General features: G+C 38.1%; 1 protein-coding gene across 5 annotated transcripts in view; it reads right to left on the reverse strand.

Moving 5' to 3' along the window:
* The window catches only part of myo6b (myosin VIb), a 53,717-nt gene extending 30,936 nt beyond the window's left edge, over window positions 1–22,781 (reverse strand). For 3 of the 5 annotated variants that reach the window (XM_037542082.1, XM_017694456.2, XM_017694457.2), the window contains exons 1-13: window positions 22,559–22,748; window positions 17,012–17,153; window positions 15,200–15,269; window positions 15,012–15,085; window positions 13,153–13,282; window positions 12,940–13,045; window positions 12,640–12,695; window positions 12,437–12,534; window positions 11,196–11,360; window positions 10,292–10,372; window positions 7,269–7,449; window positions 5,897–6,041; window positions 18–175 (exon numbers count right to left, since the gene is read on the reverse strand). In XM_037542082.1, coding sequence (XP_037397979.1) covers window positions 18–175; window positions 5,897–6,041; window positions 7,269–7,449; window positions 10,292–10,372; window positions 11,196–11,360; window positions 12,437–12,534; window positions 12,640–12,695; window positions 12,940–13,045; window positions 13,153–13,282; window positions 15,012–15,085; window positions 15,200–15,269; window positions 17,012–17,128 — 1,381 coding nt within the window. In that variant the 5' untranslated portion in view covers window positions 17,129–17,153; window positions 22,559–22,748. Of the gene's footprint in view, window positions 1–17; window positions 176–5,896; window positions 6,042–7,268; window positions 7,450–10,291; window positions 10,373–11,195; window positions 11,361–12,436; window positions 12,535–12,639; window positions 12,696–12,939; window positions 13,046–13,152; window positions 13,283–15,011; window positions 15,086–15,199; window positions 15,270–17,011; window positions 17,154–22,558 lie in introns of all 5 variants that reach the window. The other 2 variants (XR_005130825.1, XR_005130826.1) reach the window with 2 other exon arrangements.
* Window positions 22,782–23,363: the final 582 nt, after the last annotated feature.

Consider the following 23,363-nt stretch of genomic DNA (forward strand, 5'->3'; position numbering starts at 1 on the left):
CCTGCACTCACACTCACCAAAACCAGCAATGTCAAGCACTCCGATGAAGTTGGAAGAGGTCTCGAAGGGGAAACACTGGTTGACTCGAGTGACCACATGATCGAAGAGGCGGCTGTAGACGGCCTTGGCCAGGGCATCACGTGCACTGTTGGCCTGCTCCACCTTCAGAGGCACCCTGGAGAGCAGCAAAGTGGGCCAGAAGGAGTCAAAAACTGGGCCAAAGCTTCTCCTAATGCAGCCTCATCAATAAAAGTCCATTCAGCTTTATTCTATCCCATTACAAAAGCTGTCAGCCCCTCAAAGGGATTCCCGCAATACTACTGGGCAAAATCCAGGTCAAAAAGCGAAGGGCAAAGAATACAAAAAGATGGACCTCAGAACACGATTTTAAAGTGACTTCTTCCGACTTCCATTTTGAATCGAGGTCCTTGAGACAGACAGTGTGCCGAAACTCTGCACTCATCCTGATTCTCCAGTTTCCAACTCCAGAACTGATTTGGTTGAATTATTCAGAGAGTTGGAACGTAGACTGGAGTCAAAAGAACTGGACTTTTACAGTTTTCCAGCCCTTCTAGTTCTACAGAAGGTAGACATCTATACTTCCATCTCACACAAACCACCTGTAATCTCCTTAAAGTATCCCTCACTGAATGCTGCATAGATTGTCACTGCCCTAAGAAAACTTTTGTGTCTCCAAAATGTCAACTTTTCCAGGTTTCTGAAAAGTTCTAAAACTCCTAAACGATTTGCAGGGGAGTGGCACTTTTCCAAAAAAAAGACAAAGATAATGGAGCTATGAGGTTCTTAGGACAGCGACGATAAAAACAGTACCTGCCTCCCAAGTGAGCCAACTAAAGTTAGAACTACTGCATAGCAATGACACCATATGGCAAAGCAAGGACATAATGTTACAGACAGAGGCCCTGCACTGAGAAACTGCATTTAAGAGTCTGAGCTTTCACTCATGGTCATAACCATTGTGACCAGCAGTGTCTCACTAGAGAGACGTGAGTGGCTCGTGAATTCTCCACAAGTGCCGATGGCTGATCTCACTTTCTAAGCTACTGCATCCTGCTGTGTGAAGCCCTACTGTGCGATTATGATTGCCTGCATTCTATTAATCAATATTGAATAAGGGTGGGGAGCTCCAAACAAAATTCCTGAAGGCTTGCATCAGTGATCAACATTATTTAACCCTTAGATGACACTAGGTACAAGTGCTATCAGGGTTTCCAGATTGCTTCTATAGTTTCCAACTAAAAATGTTCAAAACCCTTCACAATGCATGAAAAAACCCTCAAAAAGGTCACAGCTCAGCATTTCAACCATAATATTAAATAAAACATTTAAACATAACATCAATAATAAACTGCTAGGTATACTGACCAACAATGTTTTGCCTTAGAATCTCTGTAGAGAAGTATTTAAGTTGTGAAAATATGGCACGGTTGGTCTTCTGTGTTTGTCATTTGTATGAAGAACCAAGAGCTATTAATGTGCTGTTTTAACCCTATGTCAATCATCTGAGAAAAACCTGGACTCAGGAAGTACAAATAATTCCAACACAATTCTAAAGGACATCAAAATTATTTGATCTGTATGTGCATATTTTCTTTTAATGTTTTGATATGATAGGACTCCTGAATCCATGCAAAAATAAAACTACAAGAAGCAAAAGAAGCACAACTGTCATATTTTTAAACCATGCTTACCTTCACCACCTGTGCTGAACAGATCACATGACATTCTGATGTCCACCTACTGCAAATTATGTACAGACTCAATAATGCTAAGGCAACTGAACAATCCACACCATGTCATATCTTTGAAATTGGAAACAATGTCTGTCAGTGACGTAGCAGCCTCCTCTCAATAGGAGTGAAAAAAAATATTTTAATCAAAGTTCTGGGAAATGTTAAGTCCATTTCATTTACAGCTATAGTATTATGCAACGCAGTTTATTATTACATTTATAAACTATTTGAAAACTTACCAAAATCGCAGCAAACCAGCCCAAAGTTCGTCCACCTGCCAAAGTACTTCACCCCGCGCAATCCCACCAAAACCTGCCCAGTTTGTCCAATCTGGCAACACTGCTTACTATACTTTTTATATATACATACTGTTTACATTCTGTATTTTTCAGTTTTTTTCCTATTTGTTTTGATATCAACAAATGATGAACACATGTTAAAAAAAAAAATATATATATATATATATATATATATATATATATATATATATATATATATATATATATATATATATATATATATACACACATATACATACACGCACATAACTATATTTAAATGATTCGGGCTTAGTACTTGAGAGAAGGGAAGGGCTGGCTTTAAAGTGGTGGCATTTATGGTATTTCACGGTGTGAATTGGCACAGTCATTTCTAGTGCTTCTAGAAAATTGCCCCTGCTAGTCTCCACAGAATATGATATGAAACACAATACACTGCCTGCGTTTGGCTGCAATCAAATGAGGGAGTGTGGCATGGTCCTGTGCCTCTCTAGCCCTGACACAAGCCTTCTTGCAACACGTAAAAGACCCCAGGTGACTCCTCACAGATACACATGCATTATACATTTGCCACACATATACCTAGTCCAGCATCTGCGCTTGCTTAAATATTAATCCACCGAGCTTTGCGCCATCATTCAGTGAATTGAACATCTATCTGATGAAGACAATAGAACATCCTGTTACAATACAAAATAAGTTTTCCCAATACTGCCCTTCAGCAACTTAAACACACACATCCCTGCTGTAATTGGACTGTGGGTTAATGTGCAGTGCCGTAAGTTACCGAAAAAGGATAGCCTCACTATTGTTCTCCAAGGAGGCAAGGCTTGGGTCTCAAACATCGGTCTTGGAGAGCTGTAGTACCAGGCTAGAATAGGCTCCTGATCCTACTACTCAATCTGCACAGGGACAGATATAGGTTCACTTACAGCATTCTCTCTTATGCAATCAATAAAAATATGCCTGCTTAAGTTTAACAGAAGGCTTTCAATGCCAACTAGACTATTACAGTCCCTTAGCCAATTTAGCCTGTGCCAGGTTTCATTAAAGTGACCATATCTCTGCTGCAAAGAGGCTGAGATTAGCTATTTTCAGCACTGACTGTCAGAACAAATCCAGCGTGAGGATTCAATAAGGAGATGAGGATCGGGATGAGCCAAATTGATGAAAGGTAATGCTAGAGGACATTCACATCACAGAGGGAGCAGGCTGTGATGAATGCTGCAGACACTACGCAGGAGCCTGTGAAGACAGAGTGGAGCTCCCATTGCAGGATACAGCACACCACTGCTCATCATTAGAAGTGACTTAATGTGAACAGACACCCAAGAAAAGCAAAGAAACTACAGCAGAAACAGAGGTTTAAAGACAAGAGTCTGTCCTGATCAACTTTGTAATGAGCATCACAGTTCATGAAACAAGAAGTAGGTACACACGCGCATAGATAAGCATGCTTCCCAGGAAGTAATGTAAATATCCTACTTTTTCCTTGCCTTTTTACCTGATCTCTCCTTGTCCTTCAGTTAAACAAGCCGTTTTTGTTACTGTGTCTTTAAGATAGGTAAATGAGCTCTGTATTGTGCCTTATTCAGCATGGGCTGAAACACACATCAGAACTTCACTGTGAATGGGCAGGGCTAAATAGGTGGATTTGTAAACGGTTTGGTTTTTCATGACATTACAAAAACAACTGATTTAAAACATGCATTTTTTGCAGCTTAGTTTCTATACAGGACTGGGAAGTAAACAGTTCTGAAACTTTCAACAAATGTTTACAGAATATATCAAACTTTTTTAATTCCAAAGAGAAAATGTTATAATCTGTGATATGGGCATTGGTCCATTTAAAATGTAAGTGTTTCATTACATTTAAAATAATTTCTGTTGAATTTAGTCATTTCTATACATTTGGTCTAATTTACCAGTATAATCATCACAAAACGTATTGTTGGTATTCATATGTTTACATGATCATTTCCACCACTGCCTATAAGAACAGTAGCACCAGTCTATCATCACCACCACCTATTAGAGCTGTGGTTCCCAACAAGCTATCTTGAGGTGGATTAGGTTTACTAGAGCAGGGAAACCACCAAAATACACAGTGCAGAAGTACTCTAGTACCAATGCTGGGAACCACTGAATCAGAGAAAACAAGGTGAGATATGTTTTACTGATCTTCAGTTCAACTGTTCCAGAGTAACGGTGTGTATAATACATTGCACCAGCAAAGTATATACACTATGTTCAGTCTCAGAAGACATAAAAAAAAAAATCAAAATATAAATGTAAATACAAATATCCGGTACAGTGTTAAAGTTGTTGTCACCTGAAAAATGTAATTAATCTGGGGAGTAAACGTTAATTTGCTTAAAAACACTGATATTAAAATAAAGAGACATAACATTTCTACAAACAGTAGAAAAAGAAGTTAAAAAAAAAAAAACAGTAGTCATTTTATGACTATCAATGTGTTCATTTAATAATTTCTTATAGCCATCATCCTATACCAGATTTAGTTTATCAGTTCTTCATTAAGTTAAGTCAAGTGTGCTGCCGAAGGAATTTAACAAATCTATGCCATGGCTAGGGGCACTGTGGAGAAATCTAAAATCAAGCCTGGGCGACTAATTGAGCTTATACTGAATATTGCAATACTTCAAAAATCAGCGCAAATAATGTGAAAATAATCCTTCTTTGACATGCTACATAATTTTGCCATTCATATAAGCATTTCCTTTATACAAGCAGTCTAAAATGTATGCAAAGAAAACAGATTAAAATGTAAATTTGCCTAGCAAAGATGAGTACATACACGAAAATAAAACAAAAAAGTCCAGCACACGAGATCACAGAAGGTGAAGAGTAAAATGAAGGAGATTCTCCAGAAGAAGCGTGCCAGTTTGTTGATTTTGCCCATCATTTGATTTGACAGACCCTCTCATCCGCTACGGACCAGACTCAGTTAAGCATACTGAGCTGGAAGACGTATTCTGAGACGTGCTTAAAAATTCGTAGCCCTACTAATGATTAAATTATTAAATTACTAAATTATTATTACTAAATATTACTAAATTATTGCCCTAAATTTGCAAGCAATAATCATTTGTGTAAATTTCTGGCATCACCCAAGTCTGCAGTTCCAAGTAAATATTAATATTAAACAGTTCATATCATGGAAAGCTGAATTTCTCTCACTTTTTGAAATAAAGGAGTTAAAAAAAACTTTTAAATACTGTTAAAAGTTTCAAAAAGTGCCATTGACTCCCCAGGCCATACGCAAACAGCCCAATTTGAATTGGTTGTTTCTGCAATGGCATGAGAACAAACTCATTTGCATATCCACCTGTTCATCCTTAAGTAATTTAGCCCCACCCATTTATACTGAAGTTCTAAGGAGTGTTTCAGGTCTGAGAACTTGTTGAATAGGGCACAATACAGGGCAGCCAATCAGAACAGGGCAAAATTATCTTATCAGTCTTAAAGGCTCTGTAACAAAAACAGTCTAAATTTAGTCTGTCTAAGTATAGAGGGTTAAAAGTAGTTAATTTTTTTGTACACAAAACCACAAATGCAATAAGTGGGTCTCAAGAGAAAAATGTACGATGTGATTTAGAAATGTACGATTAAAGGTGTTTGTGTGTATATATATATATACACATACATACACACACACACACACACACACACACACACACACACTTACATTTTACCTGAAATATTGTCATTAAGTACCGTTCAGGAGAATACACACAATACACATGATACATCTCTACTCCATTTTGTTGTTATTTTTGTTTGTGGAGTGGACAAGGTCAGGGTGATGTAATTATGTGAGGCCTTGTAAGCAGAAAGTCTTACTTGATGACTGTGCCTTTGGCACCCCCTGCAGTTGTGAGCATGACCCTGGTGGTGAGGCTGACTCTCAGGTCCTCTTGGTCCAGGCCCAGGAGCTCTGCACAGTGCTGCAGAGTCTGACTCGACTGGTTCTTCAAAACACAGCCTCCTGCCAGTCAGCACAGAAGAGAACATCAGTATTGCCTTTATTGCAGACAGGTACTGTGGGGCACTCTGACCATTGCTTCACCTGTTGTAAACATGCCTATTCAGATAATACAGCATTGCAATTATTGTCTCTACAATGGTGTGTTCCAATTTAAAAACTGGATGACTCTGTGATGTTAAAAGGTTAAAACATGGTTCACACAGTATGTGCAGCAAGATATAAACAACATGTGGTCAACATGGAAAATTATAAACATATTTATGACTAAATGAGTCTTCAGTAAACAACTTAAAATACACTCTCCCCAGAAAATGACATCCAATTGTGCTTAGAGCTAAATTCAGTGCATTAGGATGAAGGACACTTTAAAACTTTTCAAATGATACTGTTTGCATATTTGTTTTTGGAAGCAGGGGTAGTAGATGATTAGCTGAATGAGGGACAAATTTGGCTGCTTGAGGAACAGTCTTGAAGTAGCACTGTATGCTACTTAAGTTGCTACATTAATTTCCATTACAAGTTAAGAACATTTTTAAAGAAAACAATTTTGAAGACGTGCATTGATATTATACATTTTTCATATACAGTTAATTAAATTTCAGAAAATAAGCAAACTTCCTCTACATAGAACACACTTCTGTGCACCTTAAGGCGCAATTACTGTTTATTTGAACTTAACATTGGGGGGGGGGATAAATTATGTTAAAAAAATTTTTCCTATTATGTTACACTAAGCAAAATCAACAGAAATTATGCACTAAGCTTAGCAAATTAGCATATTTAAATTTGTTAACTTTAGAGGATGCGTTAACTTATTTTCCAAACAAAATGTGTTTATTGTAGCTTGACAGGGGTGTTCAAACTTTTGCATATGACTACCATATCTGCATACAGCATTGCAGATACTTGCATTTCAAATATAGTATCCTTTACTGGAAATAGAGAATATCAACACCATGAAGCAATTTATAGTGTGCATGTACACTACTGAGTGATGCTTACATGCGCAACAGTCGATGGAGCTTAATTGAAGCAAGCAATAAGTCAGTGTGTGATTAAATAAATCGGTGTGTGATTAAATCATGCTTAAGACAAGCAGTATTTAAATGCTGATCGCTCAATCTGTAATGCTGGCGTTTCATGGGATAGCACAACCAGCAAGGTCTTCTGTCAACAAGTTCATAACACAAAAGAAAGCACAAAGCAAAAAATAATGGCAGTATCTACCAGAGGTGCTTCCAGTTTCTTCAAAGTCTATGTTGCCAAGGTGTAGGACTCCAGCCACCACTCTGAAGAGATTGAGCTTTTCCGTGTCGTCCAGACCAATTTTCTTCATGGCCACACACATTCTGTTAAAGTCCCCAAGGTCATCCAGCAGAGGATCTTTCAAAGCTCCTGCTTTCACATGCTATAGAAACATGTACAAATCAGTCAAAACAAGCATAGCTGCATTTTTACCAACATTCCAGTCTATTTTACATGAAGCTTCTAGTAACAGTGCCTGCTAACGCAGTGCAGGAATGTCAGGACCTAGGCAATAACCCAACGTTAACAACAGATGTCTAGGTACATTTTGAAAAAACCTGGAAAGCGCTCTCTCATGAACACACTAAATCCTAAAAAGAGATGAGCCATTACATTACTTGCAAAAACTATTTGACTCAGTGACCATCAAATCTACAGTTCAGTGACACAGTAAACCATTCCATTTCACCCTGTCAAAGTTGGGCATAATGAAAACAACCGTCCATAACACTTTCCACTTTGCTCCAACATGCTCGATTCAAATCACGAAGGCCTTGATAATTGCTAGAAGAGCTGAGTCAGATTCCTTCAAGAACTAGAACTAAAACTTGACCTGTGCCAAAGAAAGATGTTTGACACATGTAAAAACATTCTGTATTTCAAAGAGCCAGACCGGATCTTACTAAGGAAAAATCAGAGTTCACTTTATTTATTTAATTTCCAGTCAAATTGCCCATATAGTTTTTTTGTATTTATATATATATTTTATTTGCATTTAGTGAGTGCAATGCCTGATATGTCTTATATCTATTGCATATGTACATCTATGTTAACATGAGCATCTATGTTACTTTCAGCCCATTTCTCTCAGAACACCACCAGCTTAATTTTTAAAAATTAAGAGAAACTTAATTTTTGCCTTTTCTCAGTAATGGCTTCCTGACAGCTATAAGTTATTTCAGACTCACACTATAGATTTGTCTTCTCACAGTGGAAGGACGGATAGAAACACCCATGGATATTTTCAGATCTGATTCAAGAGTAGAGCTTGATTTTCTCATTTCTCTCAAGTACAGTTTATCTGATGGTGATGATGTTTGGTGGTCTACTATGCAATACATTTTGTAAATTCCTGTTACCACTTATTTTCTATTGATTTTATCCTGCCTTATGTATGATGAACAACTTGTGCATAATGAAATTGACTGGAAGATAAATAAATTAGGGGTGGACTCTGACATTTGCATAGTACTATATGTGAATCAAGAGGCATGCATCCTCATCACAACAAACCCATGCATGGAAAGAAAGAGAACAACAGCTGTAATTAGGACAGAACAGTAACAAACCACAAAAACATCACCTTTTTGTCCTGGATTTTAGGGAGAACAAAAGACACATACAATGTTTATTTACAAACACAGTACAAGAATAATTACAGCAAATATATCTTTGCTGCAATTCACATGAAAAATAAAAGCATCTGTGGGTTTCTCTTATGACTATTCTAGTTCAAAGACAAGCAAAACTTTCAAGTAATCATAACAGAGTTTTCTTATTTTTCCATTTAGTCTGCGTAGACAGACTCCCTCTCCAATTATCTCCCCAGTTTTAAGGTGTGGGCAATTCCCACCCATTGTCTAAATTTTCTCCATCACACAGGACCAGCCAATCTGGCAGTGTGAAGGACAGAGCACATTTCATCAGGCTGCTTTATAAGGCAGCTGATCACACTTGGAAAAGACACCCAATTGACTAACATTGCCCTAATCGAGAACAAATTTGTCAGGATTTTTGGAAAGTCAAGTAACAACACACTATAATAACACATATTCTAAGTCTATGCTACTGCAGTACTGAATTAAATCTTACTGGAAAGTCGTCCTTTGGGGACTGAATATGTTCATAAAATCTTTGGCGTTAATGAGTAATGCAGAAGCTAAATTCAATACATAGACAAATCAAACAATTCATATTTTAAGTTGGCAGCTGAAGATGTTCTAAACATAAAAATGAATAAGCCAAATGCTACAAAAAGCAGCTGAGTGGTTAATGTAGATCCTACATCCTTAAAATGGTTCTTCAAGGGTTCTATAGTAAAGGCAATGTTTATATATAGAACTGTGAAAATCATTTGAATACATAAATAATTCTTGGCATGGTTCAGTGGTTCTTATCTATGATAAAAAAACCTGTTTTATATATGGTTCATTAAAGAATGGTCTTATCTAGCACAAAAACGGTTCTGTTACTGTAAAAGGCTTAGAACCTTTTTTTTCGGTTCTACAAATAATCCTTTTTGCAAGAAGTGTAGCATTAATTGAGTCCTCTATAAATCAATATGAGGAGAAAGTAGGATGATTTATATTAATGGCCTCTGATAACAATAATGTTGTCCTGAAGGATGTTCATATGCAGGCAAACTTACCAGTGCTGGGATTTAAGAGGTTTCCACAATTGATCAAATCCCTAAACTAATAATGAATATTATTAATTCTACTTGAAACTACTTGAAAGGTAAGCTCAACACTGCACTCATGCAATAACATAGGCACTCTATAGTATTGTATTACATAGCTTTTATGTTTGTTTGTGTGTGTGGGTGTGTGGTGTTCCTCCCTCTGAGATAATGGTATTGACAATTAATGTATTTTTTAATGTATCCTTATTTGAGTAGAATAGAATTGTAGCATTATAAATGCTTAACAATGTAAGAAAACATCTACTGCTCCAGTTTCTCTTTTTAAGTATTTAAGTTTCAGTATTTACTATTGGCATGGAGAAACTGAGTAAAGAGTGAGATTATATCTGTTTAGTTAGGGTGAGTAGCTCTATATATGATTTTTGCCCAAGTCCTAGCTATAATTTCACTACATAGTTTGTTAGTTGTCTGTGCATCTTTAGACCACCATACAAATAGAACATGGCCACATTACTACTTTTGCTACATCAGCATAATGCAGAGACCAGTGACAAACCCACAAAGTTTCACAAACCCTCCATACCTCAGGACTTTTCCGGTTCTGCATGATCTGCTTATCTGATTCCTTGCTGGAAAAGTATCTGGTGCAGCCACGATTCAAATACTAAAATAAAGCAAAGGTTTCAATTAAAAACTCAAACATATTTTACAAAGTGAGTTTCATATTGGTTGTCGCATTTGGTTTATTTTAATTTTATTTAATTAACTGTACATGTGTTGCTCTAATTCCGATCAACACAACAGAACAACACAACAGAACAACAGAAATAGATTAAAAATCAGCAATCATGGTTGCATATGATTTTCGTTCATCACAATGACAGCTGCACACAGCAAAAAATAACAACTGTCATGTCACTGTGCCTATTTTTAGATCATAGACATTTAGTCTCATCAAAGTCTGCAGTTTTAGTAGAATAAATTTAGGTATTGCACACTGTACTCAGAGAAATGAACAGACACAATCCAAATATGCCATCTAGTGGTACTACAAGCATTGGATGACATGAAAACTGAGTGCTAGAATTAGAGAAAACTCTTCAAATAATGTTTGACAACATAAGGTCCATTGTTCTTGTTACTGTGCAATATGAACATGAAAAAAAATTCTCACAGAGCTGTCTCTAGTGTCTATTGTGTAAAGAGTGTCTATTGTGTTTGTTGAGGCATTCAGAGAGCAGACAGCTTAATCACTGCATACAGACAAACAGAGGGTCCCCATAACTCAAAAGAGTCCAATTATCCCAGCTGAATGAAGCATTCAAGCATGCATGTCCAAATATTTTGTATGTAAAACAATCATCCTGAATCAAGGCTGCTGCACCTTTTTTAAGTTTTGTTGCAAGCAACTGCATTGAAATAAATAAGTCTATATGTGTACGTATAAGAGAGAAAGCAAAAGAGAGAGCAGGGAGCATTAAACTGACCCGGAAGCTATCAGGGGAGTTCAGGTGCAGCATGTTCCTGATGTCTTCAGAGGCGCCGGCACAGAGCCGATAAAAGATGTGATAATTGCGTTCATCTGTACCTTGCATACAGATGCGAGACTTCTCTAATAGATAGTGAGAGACAAATCCTCCCACCACTGCATTCTGTATGATAAACAAAAGACTTCTTAAAAACAGAGATATACACAACACAGTTTTCATAGGCATAAATGGTACTGTGCAAAAATCAGAGACCATGCTTCATCTATTTGATTTCCAGTCAAAAGGGCCATTTAGTACATTATTCATTATTCAATGCCAGAAAAACAAGAAGAAAACACATTTAACAGAGAATTGCACAGAAGTCGCGACAAATAAATAGAACTTCTTCAGTATTTAGTGTGTCTGCCTTTTTCCTTTATTATAGCTTCCACTCTTTTCAGGAGCCCTGCCTTAAGTTTTCCAAAGAAATCTGCAGGGAAATCTTTCTACACCTCCAAAGTTCAGTCTTAAAAGTCGGTTGTATTTTCACTGCATTGTAAGTAATCATGATGCAAGTAATCCCAAACACATTCAAAGATAGTCTGGACTCTGGGGTTGTCTGTCCATTGTTCTGCGAACACCATCATCTTTATTTGATCCGATATTTTCTTCTTCTCTCATTAATGGCCTTTTGATAGCAACATATCTTCTGAGACTCATAGTACTGAGTTGTCTTCTCACAGTGGAATGATGGGCAGAAACATAAGTGAGTTTTTCATATCTGAAGCAAAAGTGGAGCTTAATTTTCTGATCTCTCCCTACCAGGTCTTAGGTGGTTGTAAGGAGTTCCATTTTCACTGTATCTTTTAATAATTTTTAACTCCAGTTTTGAAAGCTTTTTTCCTTTGACTTTCTCCTTCATTTTAATAATCTCCTTACAAATGTCACCTGAAAAATGAATAACATGCTGGCTGTTTTGACTGGAAATTGACCGGAATTTAAAGTAAATGAAAGGTGGTCTTTTTTTTTTTTGCACAGTACAGCAGTTCAATTTGCCAGTAATAAAGATGTCAATCATAGAATAATAATAATAATACAATGTCAAACAGTCAGACTTTAAAACTAAATGTTGCGCACACGATATTTAGAAGATGTGTAAACTTACTTTCTACTTAGAAACTCAACAAACCATGTAATTCGATCAGTGAATCTTTTGCTTACGACCACAAAAAAAAAAAAAAAATTCACCATAAGTGTACCTTTTCATTGAAATGAATTTCCACAAATTTTCCGAAACGGCTACTGTTGTTGTTCCTGACTGTCTTTGCGTTCCCAAACGCTTCAAGTAGAGGGTTGGCTGAAATCACATATACAACATTTGTATTAGAAAAACAATGCAGCCTGATGTAGAGGAGGCTGAAGTAGGAGAAGTCTAAATAGTGTTACGAACAGTTAAACATACCCTCAACAATTCTCTCATCAATATCCTGACCTGTCCCATATGACGTGGTTAAATATCTGGAATACAGAGAAAAACATCACACAGTTATCACACACACCACCCATAATTACTTTTAGCAGCGCTGTGACCTTTAATTGCTGTTATTGTATTTGATGTACTCAATGGACAGATTTGGTATTTGTGAACAAAGACCTCAGTCAGATAAATTTATCATAACAACCTTCTAACATCTGTGTTTTGTCTATTAGTGCATTCTTATCATTGCACTACTAAACACAAGGACAAACTCAGTCTTCTGACCTGAGGACGAACTTGGTGTTTTCTGTTTTTCCAGCACCAGATTCACCAGACACAATGATGGACTGGCTCATCTTCAGCACCTTCATGTCCCGATATGCCTTATCAGCTGATGGAGAGAGTGAGAGGGCAAGAGTACAACTGAGTGAGAACTAGAACTAGCTTAAAAGACAGAATGTTAAAAGACTTCACAATGTTTTGAACTCATGAACTCACCAATAGCATAAACATGTGGAGGGAGGGTTCCTAAAGATCGGCCCTGGTAGCTCTTAATGGTCTCTGGGGCATAGAGTTTGGGGATGTCATAATAGGGGTTCACAGCAATCAGGATATTAGCTACAAACGTCTGGAGGAAAAAAGAAATGGGAGAAAAGTAGCAAGTAAGCAGACAGTGTATCCACCAGGAAGAAATTCTAATGACTAGCTTCCATTTTGTGCACTGTTTAAGTCTTAATGATGTGAATGTGGAATATAGAGAAGGCTCGGGTGGTCGCTGGAAAAGCTTCCCTTAGCAGCCCATTAGAGCCACCTGTGGTGGTAGTGGAGCCTTCACAAACAGCCCCTTCTCCACCTGCTGCTGTTCAGAGCCCGAGGCTGCAGGGCTAGCCACACTACGCTGCTTAGCGCTACCTCGCAGGACCTAATTAAGTGCATTGGGCAACCCGATAGCGTCTGGGCAGGATTAGCCAGGTCATCCGAGATGGGGCAGCCACAGAAGGGCAGGGTCTCAGCACTCAACATGACACACTCCGCCAACAGGCCCCGAGTGTGTGCTGATGGCTGTGCACTGACAGCAGGCCTGTAGGCCCTGGGAAGCTATTCTAATGAGCCCAGGCCCATCTGCAAAAACATGCCCATCAACTACATGAGAACTCTCAGGCCTCTTCACCTAAGAAAGCCATACTGCCATTTTATCAAGGCAAATGTTTATACAGGACACATTAAAGTAGCCGACAGAGGCACAGTCAATTTACAAAGAGATGCATTCAAAAGACAAAACTTATGCGTTTGCACTTCACTGATGGGCAGTGTTCATAAGGCTTTTTGACACCTACATCTGACAAAATATACAAAAAATAATAATAGGCTTATTCCAACAAGCAGCAGATGTAAAAAGGTGAAATAGCATTAAAATAGACAAAAGTAATCTGACAAGTATTTTTAGTGTCAAAGTACCGTAAAATGTAATGGTCAGTATCTGTTTAAGAAATATGATGTAAACACACAAAAACAAATTGTCACCTTTATTTCACAGACATTAGCATTATTTGAATGGTTTTAATGTTATTATGGTAACATACTGTGTCAGTATGTATTACCACTACTGAACTACTAGTGAACTATTGAAACTATGAATTACAGTAATAAAACAGGATTTCTAAGACATTAAATAACTATTAACAGTGTAAGTAATCTAAAGTTCCAGTAATTTTTGAAATCTGTTACCTGTTATGAAAGCCTTTGCAGGGTGAAGTACATGTTTTTCACATTCAGGCTTTGTCAAGAATAAGCAGTACCACTTCATACTTCATGACATCTTACTTAAACCTATATAAACATTTATAAAGGCCAACAAACAGAGGTTGCAACACTTGTCGAATTAAAATGACAACAAACTGCACAAAAGCAGACTTTGACAACTAAGACTTATTGGAAGAAACCTTTATAAAAGTTTAAGCAGGATTATGTCAGTTGTCATGAAAGGCTTATGTAGATGTCATGCAGACGTACAAATGCTGCCCTTCAGTAAAGTATACTTGCTTATTCTTCTGGATCAAGACTGAATGTGAAAAGCATGTACTGTACCCTGCAAATGCTTTAATAGCAGACAACAGTTAAAAAGATCGCTTAGAGCAGAGTTTTTCAAATCCAGAACTTGAATCCAGTTTCCAATCCTGGATTTTGTAATCATTGGTAGCTATCACAATAGGTGGCCAATCAGTCACATCAAAGGTTCATTTATCTACCAGTGATTATAAAATCCATAAATCCAGAAACTGGATTCAAGGCCTGGATTTAAAGCTCTCTGACCCAGACAAAAGGTAAACAAACTGTAAGCATCACATCTTACTGACATAGATCAGGTCTTTACTGTAGCGGACACGGACGTTGTTCAGAAGCGTGGCTTCGTTTAAATACATAAGAGAACCTAAAAATAAAGAAAGATGTATGATTAAAAGTGAATGTCATTGTTATGCATTTGATTTATTACACATATGCACATTTTATTTCTCTTTCTCAGATGTATCCACAATAAACTTACAGTTGTCCTCCACATGCTTGTTTACATCATCCTCAGCTGGGAAGACTTGGTTGATGGGAGCCAGAAAAGTCTAGAAATCCAAAGAAAACATTGTTCTGTAAACATTGTTCTGTAAACATTCTCATGAACCATCAAGAGCATCAGTAGCATCTTCATTTTAACCATTGACTAAAGAAACAGAACAGCCAAGAACAAGGGGGCTTCATTCATGTGATTTTCAAAGCACTTAAAGCAATCTATTATTGGTTTTAAAAATAATATGTGCTTAAAAATCAATCTTTCATTGGAATGAAAACATAAAACAGGTTTTGCTTGGCAATTCTGTGGTTTCATTTCCACTTAATAAAACATGTCTAATAACAGTTAATGTGTGAGAAGCTAATACATGTGTGGAATACAAGCAACTCAGACATTCCACAAGCAACCTGTTACTATTCAGCACAATAATACATTATTTATAGAGGTCAGGAGTAACATGCAGGCGTCTGACTGCTCTTTTTCCAAAAACAAAAGATTAGCTTTTCCCATCATAGTATTCAGTTTATAACTCCTCATGTCATCATCTCAGTCCCAAAAATGAAAGATTATTAATTAAATAGGACAGCTTGCCGCTACCAAAGCTAACAGTGTCCTCAAATGTCAAATAGTGCTAAGTGCTCTCTCATAAGGCTGTTCCATTAAATGGTCAGGAATTCGCTGCCAGATGCCTGAGAAAGTATTTTACAATGGTTCTGCAATAATATTTTGTCCTAAAACTCATTTATTAAAAGAGGTACATATAGGGTGTTGTGAGGCAAAATATTTTTCAGATTTACCACTATCTTGCCATCATCAACATCACATAGAAAAGCTCAGAAGATAATGCACAGGTCAACTGGATAATAAATAAAATGGCTATATTTGTGCTGTAGACACTGCGATCTCTGGTTCCTACTACCATCAGGGTAAACTAATAGGTCAGCAAGTTTGACAATTAAGCATTTCACATCAAATCACTCTGAATGACCTTTTGCAACAGATTTCAGGGTAGTCAAAGCACCATTAAGCAGTACTGATTCTAAAACCATGCTCTTAGCCTGTTATTTAGAACATACAAAGCTTATTGGCTCACTGATGCAGTTAAAACCAACTACGAAGCAATTCGTAATGAATGACAAATTGTTCAATGCCTGAAGTAATTTAATTTGGTCAGCACAATAAAAGAATAATTTGATTTTCAATACCCAGCCCTAATTCCAAAAGTGTATCAACAACAAAATAAACTAAATGTTACACGCGTCAAATGAAGTTGTGATTTTTTTTTAACCATTAATATTGTGCTGACTTTAACAGAGACACGCCTACACAACCTGTTGTTTCTCTGAGGGAGTGTGTGAAGCCCAGGTGGCTTATTCTTCTAATGAACTCGAGCTGAGCGTAACATGATCAGCACACCTGCGGCAGGTAGGAGCCATTACTTATTAACTGCCTTTGCAAGCGACACCCTTATACAGCACAAGCCTGTTTTACATACATGAGTTCGCACATTTGACTTATTATGCTTTTAGATAACTGGAGACTTCCACAAATGAAATGCAATGAAGCCACACATGTACAGAGTGAATGATATGGTCATTACAAATCCTTAAATCCATTTAAATACAGTTCTGCATGGTCATCTATACTGTCAAGTGAACAATTATACTAAACAAGCACCATACTAAGATGTAAACACCAGGCCAAAAAAGAGCTCTCAAAACAACTACTATTTTGCATCTTGGACTTTGCATATTTGAAGAGTACTATTCTGTATGTTTTTGCATGATGACTTACCTTGCCCCTGTGATTGAGTGGCTCAATAGTGAGTGTGTCAGCACCTATGTCCACTATCATGCCCAGCTGGAACCCATCCGTTGGGTGGGGTGCCCACACAGGCTTCCCATCATCCATTGCGCACGACAGCTACAAAGCAGCTCTACAAACCATAGAGTGAGAAGACAGTAAATAGGAATGCTGGGATAGCTGCTAACACAGACTAATGAAAGAAGCAGGGTATATACAATTTAACTGATAAAGAAATCTCAATTCAGTCAGGTACATAGGTGTGATGAAGCCAAATCACCAGTCACTGTAATAAATTAACATTGTTTCAACAGCAAATAGCAACTGCAAAGATTTCTACTTCACTCTTTAAAACAAAAAACGTTTTAGGATTTTCTAGTAAACGCAATTAAGGATGCACTGAGATTTCAGCCACCGAAAGGGTGAAGAGATGGCTGATTTTCAGCCACAAAAAAGCCAAAGATTCTGACCATAGCAAAAAGCATAAATTAAAGCACTGTTGGTTCCCTTCTCCTTCCTGCACTAGTCCAGGCAGCAAACAAATGGAAACAAAAAAAAATGTTTAGATTGTTTCCTGTTGAGGACGTGTTACATATGTCCACCTAGAAAAATCAATAAAACATTTGGGTGGGGGTGTTCTGGGGGAGGTTTACAGGAGAACTGTATGTATAATCTCTGTGATTGACAACCTTTGTAAAATGGTTCTATACAGCACCAAAAGGGGCTTTATTCATGTACCAAGTTATAGTGCTTTCTTTCCCAAAACTATATAGGACCATTTTTGCTTAGACTGGAACAGGGTGATAAAAGTTTGTTAGGAACAAAATGAAAGCGCTTCTAAACAATACCCCACAGTAACACTCCATTAGGCACAGTGGCATGAGATGCTCCCTGTCCCAGATGTCTGGTATGCACTGAAGGCCAGGTTGATCAATGCTCCCAATTCAAACAAGGGGAACTGTTCTCTTGGTCCACATCCATTCTTGGTGCTGCAGGCTCTGGCTCAGTCCTCAGAGATTCCCATGGTGCAATTATCAATTTTTCAGGCACCGCTTTACCCAGTGTACTAAATAACCTCATTGTCTGCTCGGCATGAACTGTATCTGTGCCCAGTGCCTGAGCCTCACTTGGGTCTTTTGCAGAATTCAGAAGAACAAAAGACTTCAAGTGGAACAGTTTTTTCAATTAAATGCATAGATTATGCTTGTATAGTTATACCTACTTTTGAAAAACTAAGTGACAGCAAATATTGAGGATAAAAACAACAGAAGAAATGCATTTCCTTTTAATGACAATAAGACTAAAACAACATTGTCAGATGTTCATTGCTATCTGACACAAATGACAAAAAAAAAAAAAACAAGTACAACAACAAAAAAGATGTTAGTGTGCATATAAATTAACATGTAAGGCAGTATTACAGAACACCAAAGTCTGTGCATGGGACAAACTAACCACAACAAAAACAGAAACCCTGCACATTTACAATTATGTAGTCCTGTATTTTCATTCTAAAAACATCTATGTAAATGTGAACATTTTTGTTACTCTGCACACAAAAAGACAATTTTATTTTAGGAGGTGGACATAAACATATGAGCCGGAGTCGTGGATGAGTATATTAAATTAGTAATAATTTATTGTAAAGTTTATTAACATTTACATGGTGACAGTATAGGGAAAACTGACATGGAGAAATATGCTCCATTCAAATGACAGTGTCATTATCAGGAAAAACACACAATCAAGTCAGCTAAACTCTGCATTGGCGGCTTTGCTTGCTGTAGAAGACCAACATGCCAGGCTACAACCAAAGAGTAAAGAACCAGCAAGTCAAGTACATGAATGCAGAATAAACTACATTTATTTTGGTTGCCTTATTGTTCCTGCATGCTTAAAATCCCTACTGTTTTCCATCCATCCATCCATTTTCTAAGCCGCTTCTCCATCAGGGTCGCGGGGGGGTGCTGGAGCCTATCCCAGCGGTCATTGGGCAGAAGGCAGGATACACCCTGGACAGGTCGCCAGTCCATTGAATTCCTATTCTTTAAAGCACATAGTCTGCCAGTTCTATAATGAAGTGACCATGAATAGAGATTTTACAGCTAATTTCCCAATATGAAGCTGTGAAATGTATACAGGTTTCTCTGAGTAGGACCAAAGACCAGCAGTCTTCGGGCGGAAGGCATGCACTATTGCAGCTACTGTCAAATAGTAAGTGCACTAGTTGGAATATGCACCAAAATTAGGCCAGTCTGAGGTCAAGCATACTAAACACAGTCTATCAGATGTGACCAGTAAACAAGATGGCCAATTACAGGGTTCTGGGATTAGACCTATGTGTAAGCATTTGACATTACTCTTAGATGAGACAGGTTTAAAGTTCATCTAGCATTCAGCAAAAGAGGATTACCCTTCCGCCAGCAGGCGCCCCATGTCACAGTTCCAATGCAAAGTCATTGATGTGAACCCTGACGCAATGTTCTGTCTTGGACCGAAGCTAAGAATTGACCATGTTACATCATAAAGACACTCAGTTTGCTGGCTTTAGCATTTCTAAAGGAAAACTAATCTAGACTGACCGTAAGCACTGGGGTTTTTCCTCCCATCCTCTGCTTTCAACATAGTGTGTTAAAGGTTCGTCTGTACTGTTGATACAAATCAGCAATAAAAGACCATTGAAATGATACTGCTGTAAAATTATAGCATGTACAATAACACCAATACCAGGAACTGTAACAGGTATGATTAAGAGATTAACATGGCCAGGGATTTGCATATAGTGCCAGTTTCTTCAGTTTCTCAGATTGTGACTAAGCATAGACCAAAAAGAATTCATCATTTTCAATTTAGTCTAAGCCAACATTTAACCCATTCATGTTTTAGAATTTTGCTTAATACATCTGTGAAACACGCTTGACTGAATCTTAGCTTTAAGTTAGTGAGAGAAAAAGCAACTTATCACTGGCATGTTTTATGGTTATATTGCTCTATGCCTGGAAACAACCGTTGGACAGCTAGACAATAGCTTTTTGAACTCCTGCACAGTGTATTCAACAAAGACCAAAGCAAGTTATACCTACATAACTTTTTTTGACAAAGGGAACATCCAACAATAGCTACCCAGAACCCCTGAATTTTAGTGCAAATGGAAATGAACTACAACTGGAAAAAGTAATGTTATCATTTACATCTGATTATAATGTCTAAATATTTTCAAAATATAAATCAGAACATTGTCTCAAACAAGCACAGTTATTACATCAAAAGCAAAAATAACTGTAATTGATGTAATGGGTGACCACTACTACTGTGCTCCATCTAATGCTATAGAATGATAACTGCCTGACTGGTGAGTAAGGAGTAGGCACAGGCCAATTCAAAATTCACATCGTGGTTGTCTAGAGAATCGTTGATTAAGGACAGATTTTATTTCGTTTCCAGACTACACTAATAAGGTATGTTTCATAATGAAGCAGTAGACAACAATGTTCTAAAGAATTCCTCACCAAAGCCATACTCATTCAAGACCCCTTTAACTCTAAGCAATGAAAGTCTGGAATTGTGCATGATTCCTTTCTCTTATGACTACATTAGTTAAAAAGTATCAAAGTATTTACCAAGCAATTTACAGTAGTTAAGTATGAAGCTTTGAGAAAAAAAAAAGCATTGAATAATAAGGTTTAAAGGGTTAAACTCCCCTATTATTACCATACACACAGCCTGCATTAATGTTGACTCTGTAAGTGAAAATAAGGTAACGTCCTCTACAGGGAACAAATAAGTATGGCATTTTCTGCATATACTATAGCATACCTTCTATTTACTTGCCGAGTTTAAGACATCGGACAAAATAAAACTGTGTCGTAAGTTTCATAACTTTTGCACCAGTCAAATTTTATGTTGTTTTCTTTTTGTTCAGCTATGTAAAACTCCGTAAATAAAAAGTAATTGTGCATTAAAATGTGTAAAGGTGTGTTCTCCGTAGAAGATATATATTCTTCTACTTACATTTAGAAAATCATCATAACACGACAGGGGAACCCAAACTTCCGCATACGGCTGCAAATCTTTTGCAGAGTGCTTCCCGCTGTTTTGAAGGATACAAGACGCATAAAAACTAAATAAATAGTAAATCTAACCTTTCTGCAAATGTGCTTTCTGTCGGAGTAACTCTTATAATAACTACCATCTACCATCATGAGCCTGAATCTTATCAGTACCACCCAGCACAACAATCACATTAACACCTACAGGGTCAGTCACTAATTTGAACAGCCTAAGTCACGTCTGACGGCTCATGCTGGCTTTGCATTGTAGCCCATGGAGTCACATATGGGTTACTTATTCTTAACCAAACAAATCCTGTAAGCATCTTCTAATCCAAAGTGAGGTGAGATATCCACCAGTGGTCAGTTAGATTTCATGAAAAGAGCTTAATGATCTTTATGACCTGGAAAACAACCTGAGCGGTCAGTGATGGCAACAGTAAAGCGGTTACCATTGGAGACAGCCTGGGGTCAAAGGACAGGAGGGAGTTTCCTGTAACACATATAAAGCCTCCTGCCCTCCATCCCCCTTCCCCCTTTTATTTCCTGCTCCCTCCACAGCCCGTGGAGTTGGAAAATACATTGTGATATGTAAAGGAGTCCAACAGGATGCAGAGCCCACTTTCAACGCTACGTGCTTAGTTAGCACCATTTTTAAAGCTTTCCAAGTCAGCAAACGCTGAATGAAAGATTTGTGGCAATGTAAATTCATTACATTTTAGCAGCTGGGCTCAAATGTTGGCAACTGTCAGAGCCGATTCAGAAAAATACCCTAATCTTAGCATAAGCATGATCTGTCAACGCAGCTACGCATCTTGGCTTTCAGACTGTGCAGTGGCACGTCAGCACAACTCAGATTAAAACAAAGATAATTTAGCAACACAACACTGCAAGTGTAGTCCCTTTAAGAAGACTTCTCGCACTGCAGCAGGCCATTTACACCAGCACAACACCTCTGCTTTCTTACTGAAGCCAACATTATAGCGGATATTCCTAAAAGACCTGTGATTATCCGTTAGTCAGACGCCAGAACCACGTCTGACTTCTGAGCACTAACCGTCCCAGAGCTTATTATAGCGCGTATGGAAGCAGTCTGGTTCCGCTAACTACTCAATGAGTAACATCCTATTCCAGCCCACGTAAACTCTTCATCTTTTTAGGTAAGAGCTGTAAATAACGTAGCAAGCAGCTTCCAGTAATGAAACTGTTCTGACAGACACGCCTGCTTCAGCATTTATCCCCAGCTGGCCACTCAGTTACTTAGCATAACAAACCTTGTTTTATAAAAGCACTCACAAGTCGACAAAGTAAGTATACTGTGCAGACAAACCCAACTGTACACCCTGGGAGTGTGTACACTCATCACAAAGCTAGCTCCCGTTACAGGATCACTCACTGCTCGCACAGCCCCCGGAGCGTTAGCTAGCCAGTGAACTCCTGAGTTAGCCTACAAGGAACAGACGGATAAGCACATTTAAACGTAACTTACTCCCAGTGCGAGTGCGTCCCCCAGCAGACAGCGTGCGGATGTGCGGTTCTACGGGGTAAAAAGGCTGAAGTTCCCGCTGAGAGGTCTCCGGCTCTGCCCGACTTCTCCTCTTGGTGCTCCGGCTTTGGACTGAAGCGCAGAGAAGTGACGGTGACGTCAGCGGTAACCGAGCGGCTCCGGCAGCTGGCGCCTGAACTGACGACTCCACAGCAAAGGACATGAAAATACATCTATTCACGATAGCCGTGGGTGAGCTCGCTAGTGATCACTCAGTAGCCTTGAAGCTTACAAAACAAAACACACTTAGCAGCATTTACTGCCTACAGGCTCACGGAGCTCAATAAGATAGCTGCGTTGGTAACAGTAGACCGTTAGATTTAATTAACTATTATGTCCTGACCCACTGACTCCAAAAGCCCTAGTTTCGGGTAGCTGACTAAAGCTGGATTCGGAATAACCATGGTTACTGAACAAATGCAAATTTGAGATTTATCAATTTTTCAAGAGGCTTGCAATTTAAAACTTTTAGAAGTATTCCTGAAGTAGAAACCCTATACCCCACTGAAAGCCAACTCTGTTTGTAAATCTAATTAGGACACCTGATACATGCCTCTATTTTCAGTTGTATCGGGTTACTCAGAAAAGGTAGTATGACTAAAATTGTCACTAAACGTTTACATTGAACCTTGTAACTTGTTTATTTTCCGTGTTAGAACGTTACCCCCACCATCTGTTGTCTGTGCCCACACAGATGCATTTGTTACCGTTATGAAATTTCCCCTTTAAAACAGAGTGGTAAAAATCT

Source organism: Pygocentrus nattereri, chromosome 10 (genome assembly GCF_015220715.1).
Source record: "Pygocentrus nattereri isolate fPygNat1 chromosome 10, fPygNat1.pri, whole genome shotgun sequence".
NCBI lineage: Eukaryota > Metazoa > Chordata > Actinopteri > Characiformes > Serrasalmidae > Pygocentrus > Pygocentrus nattereri.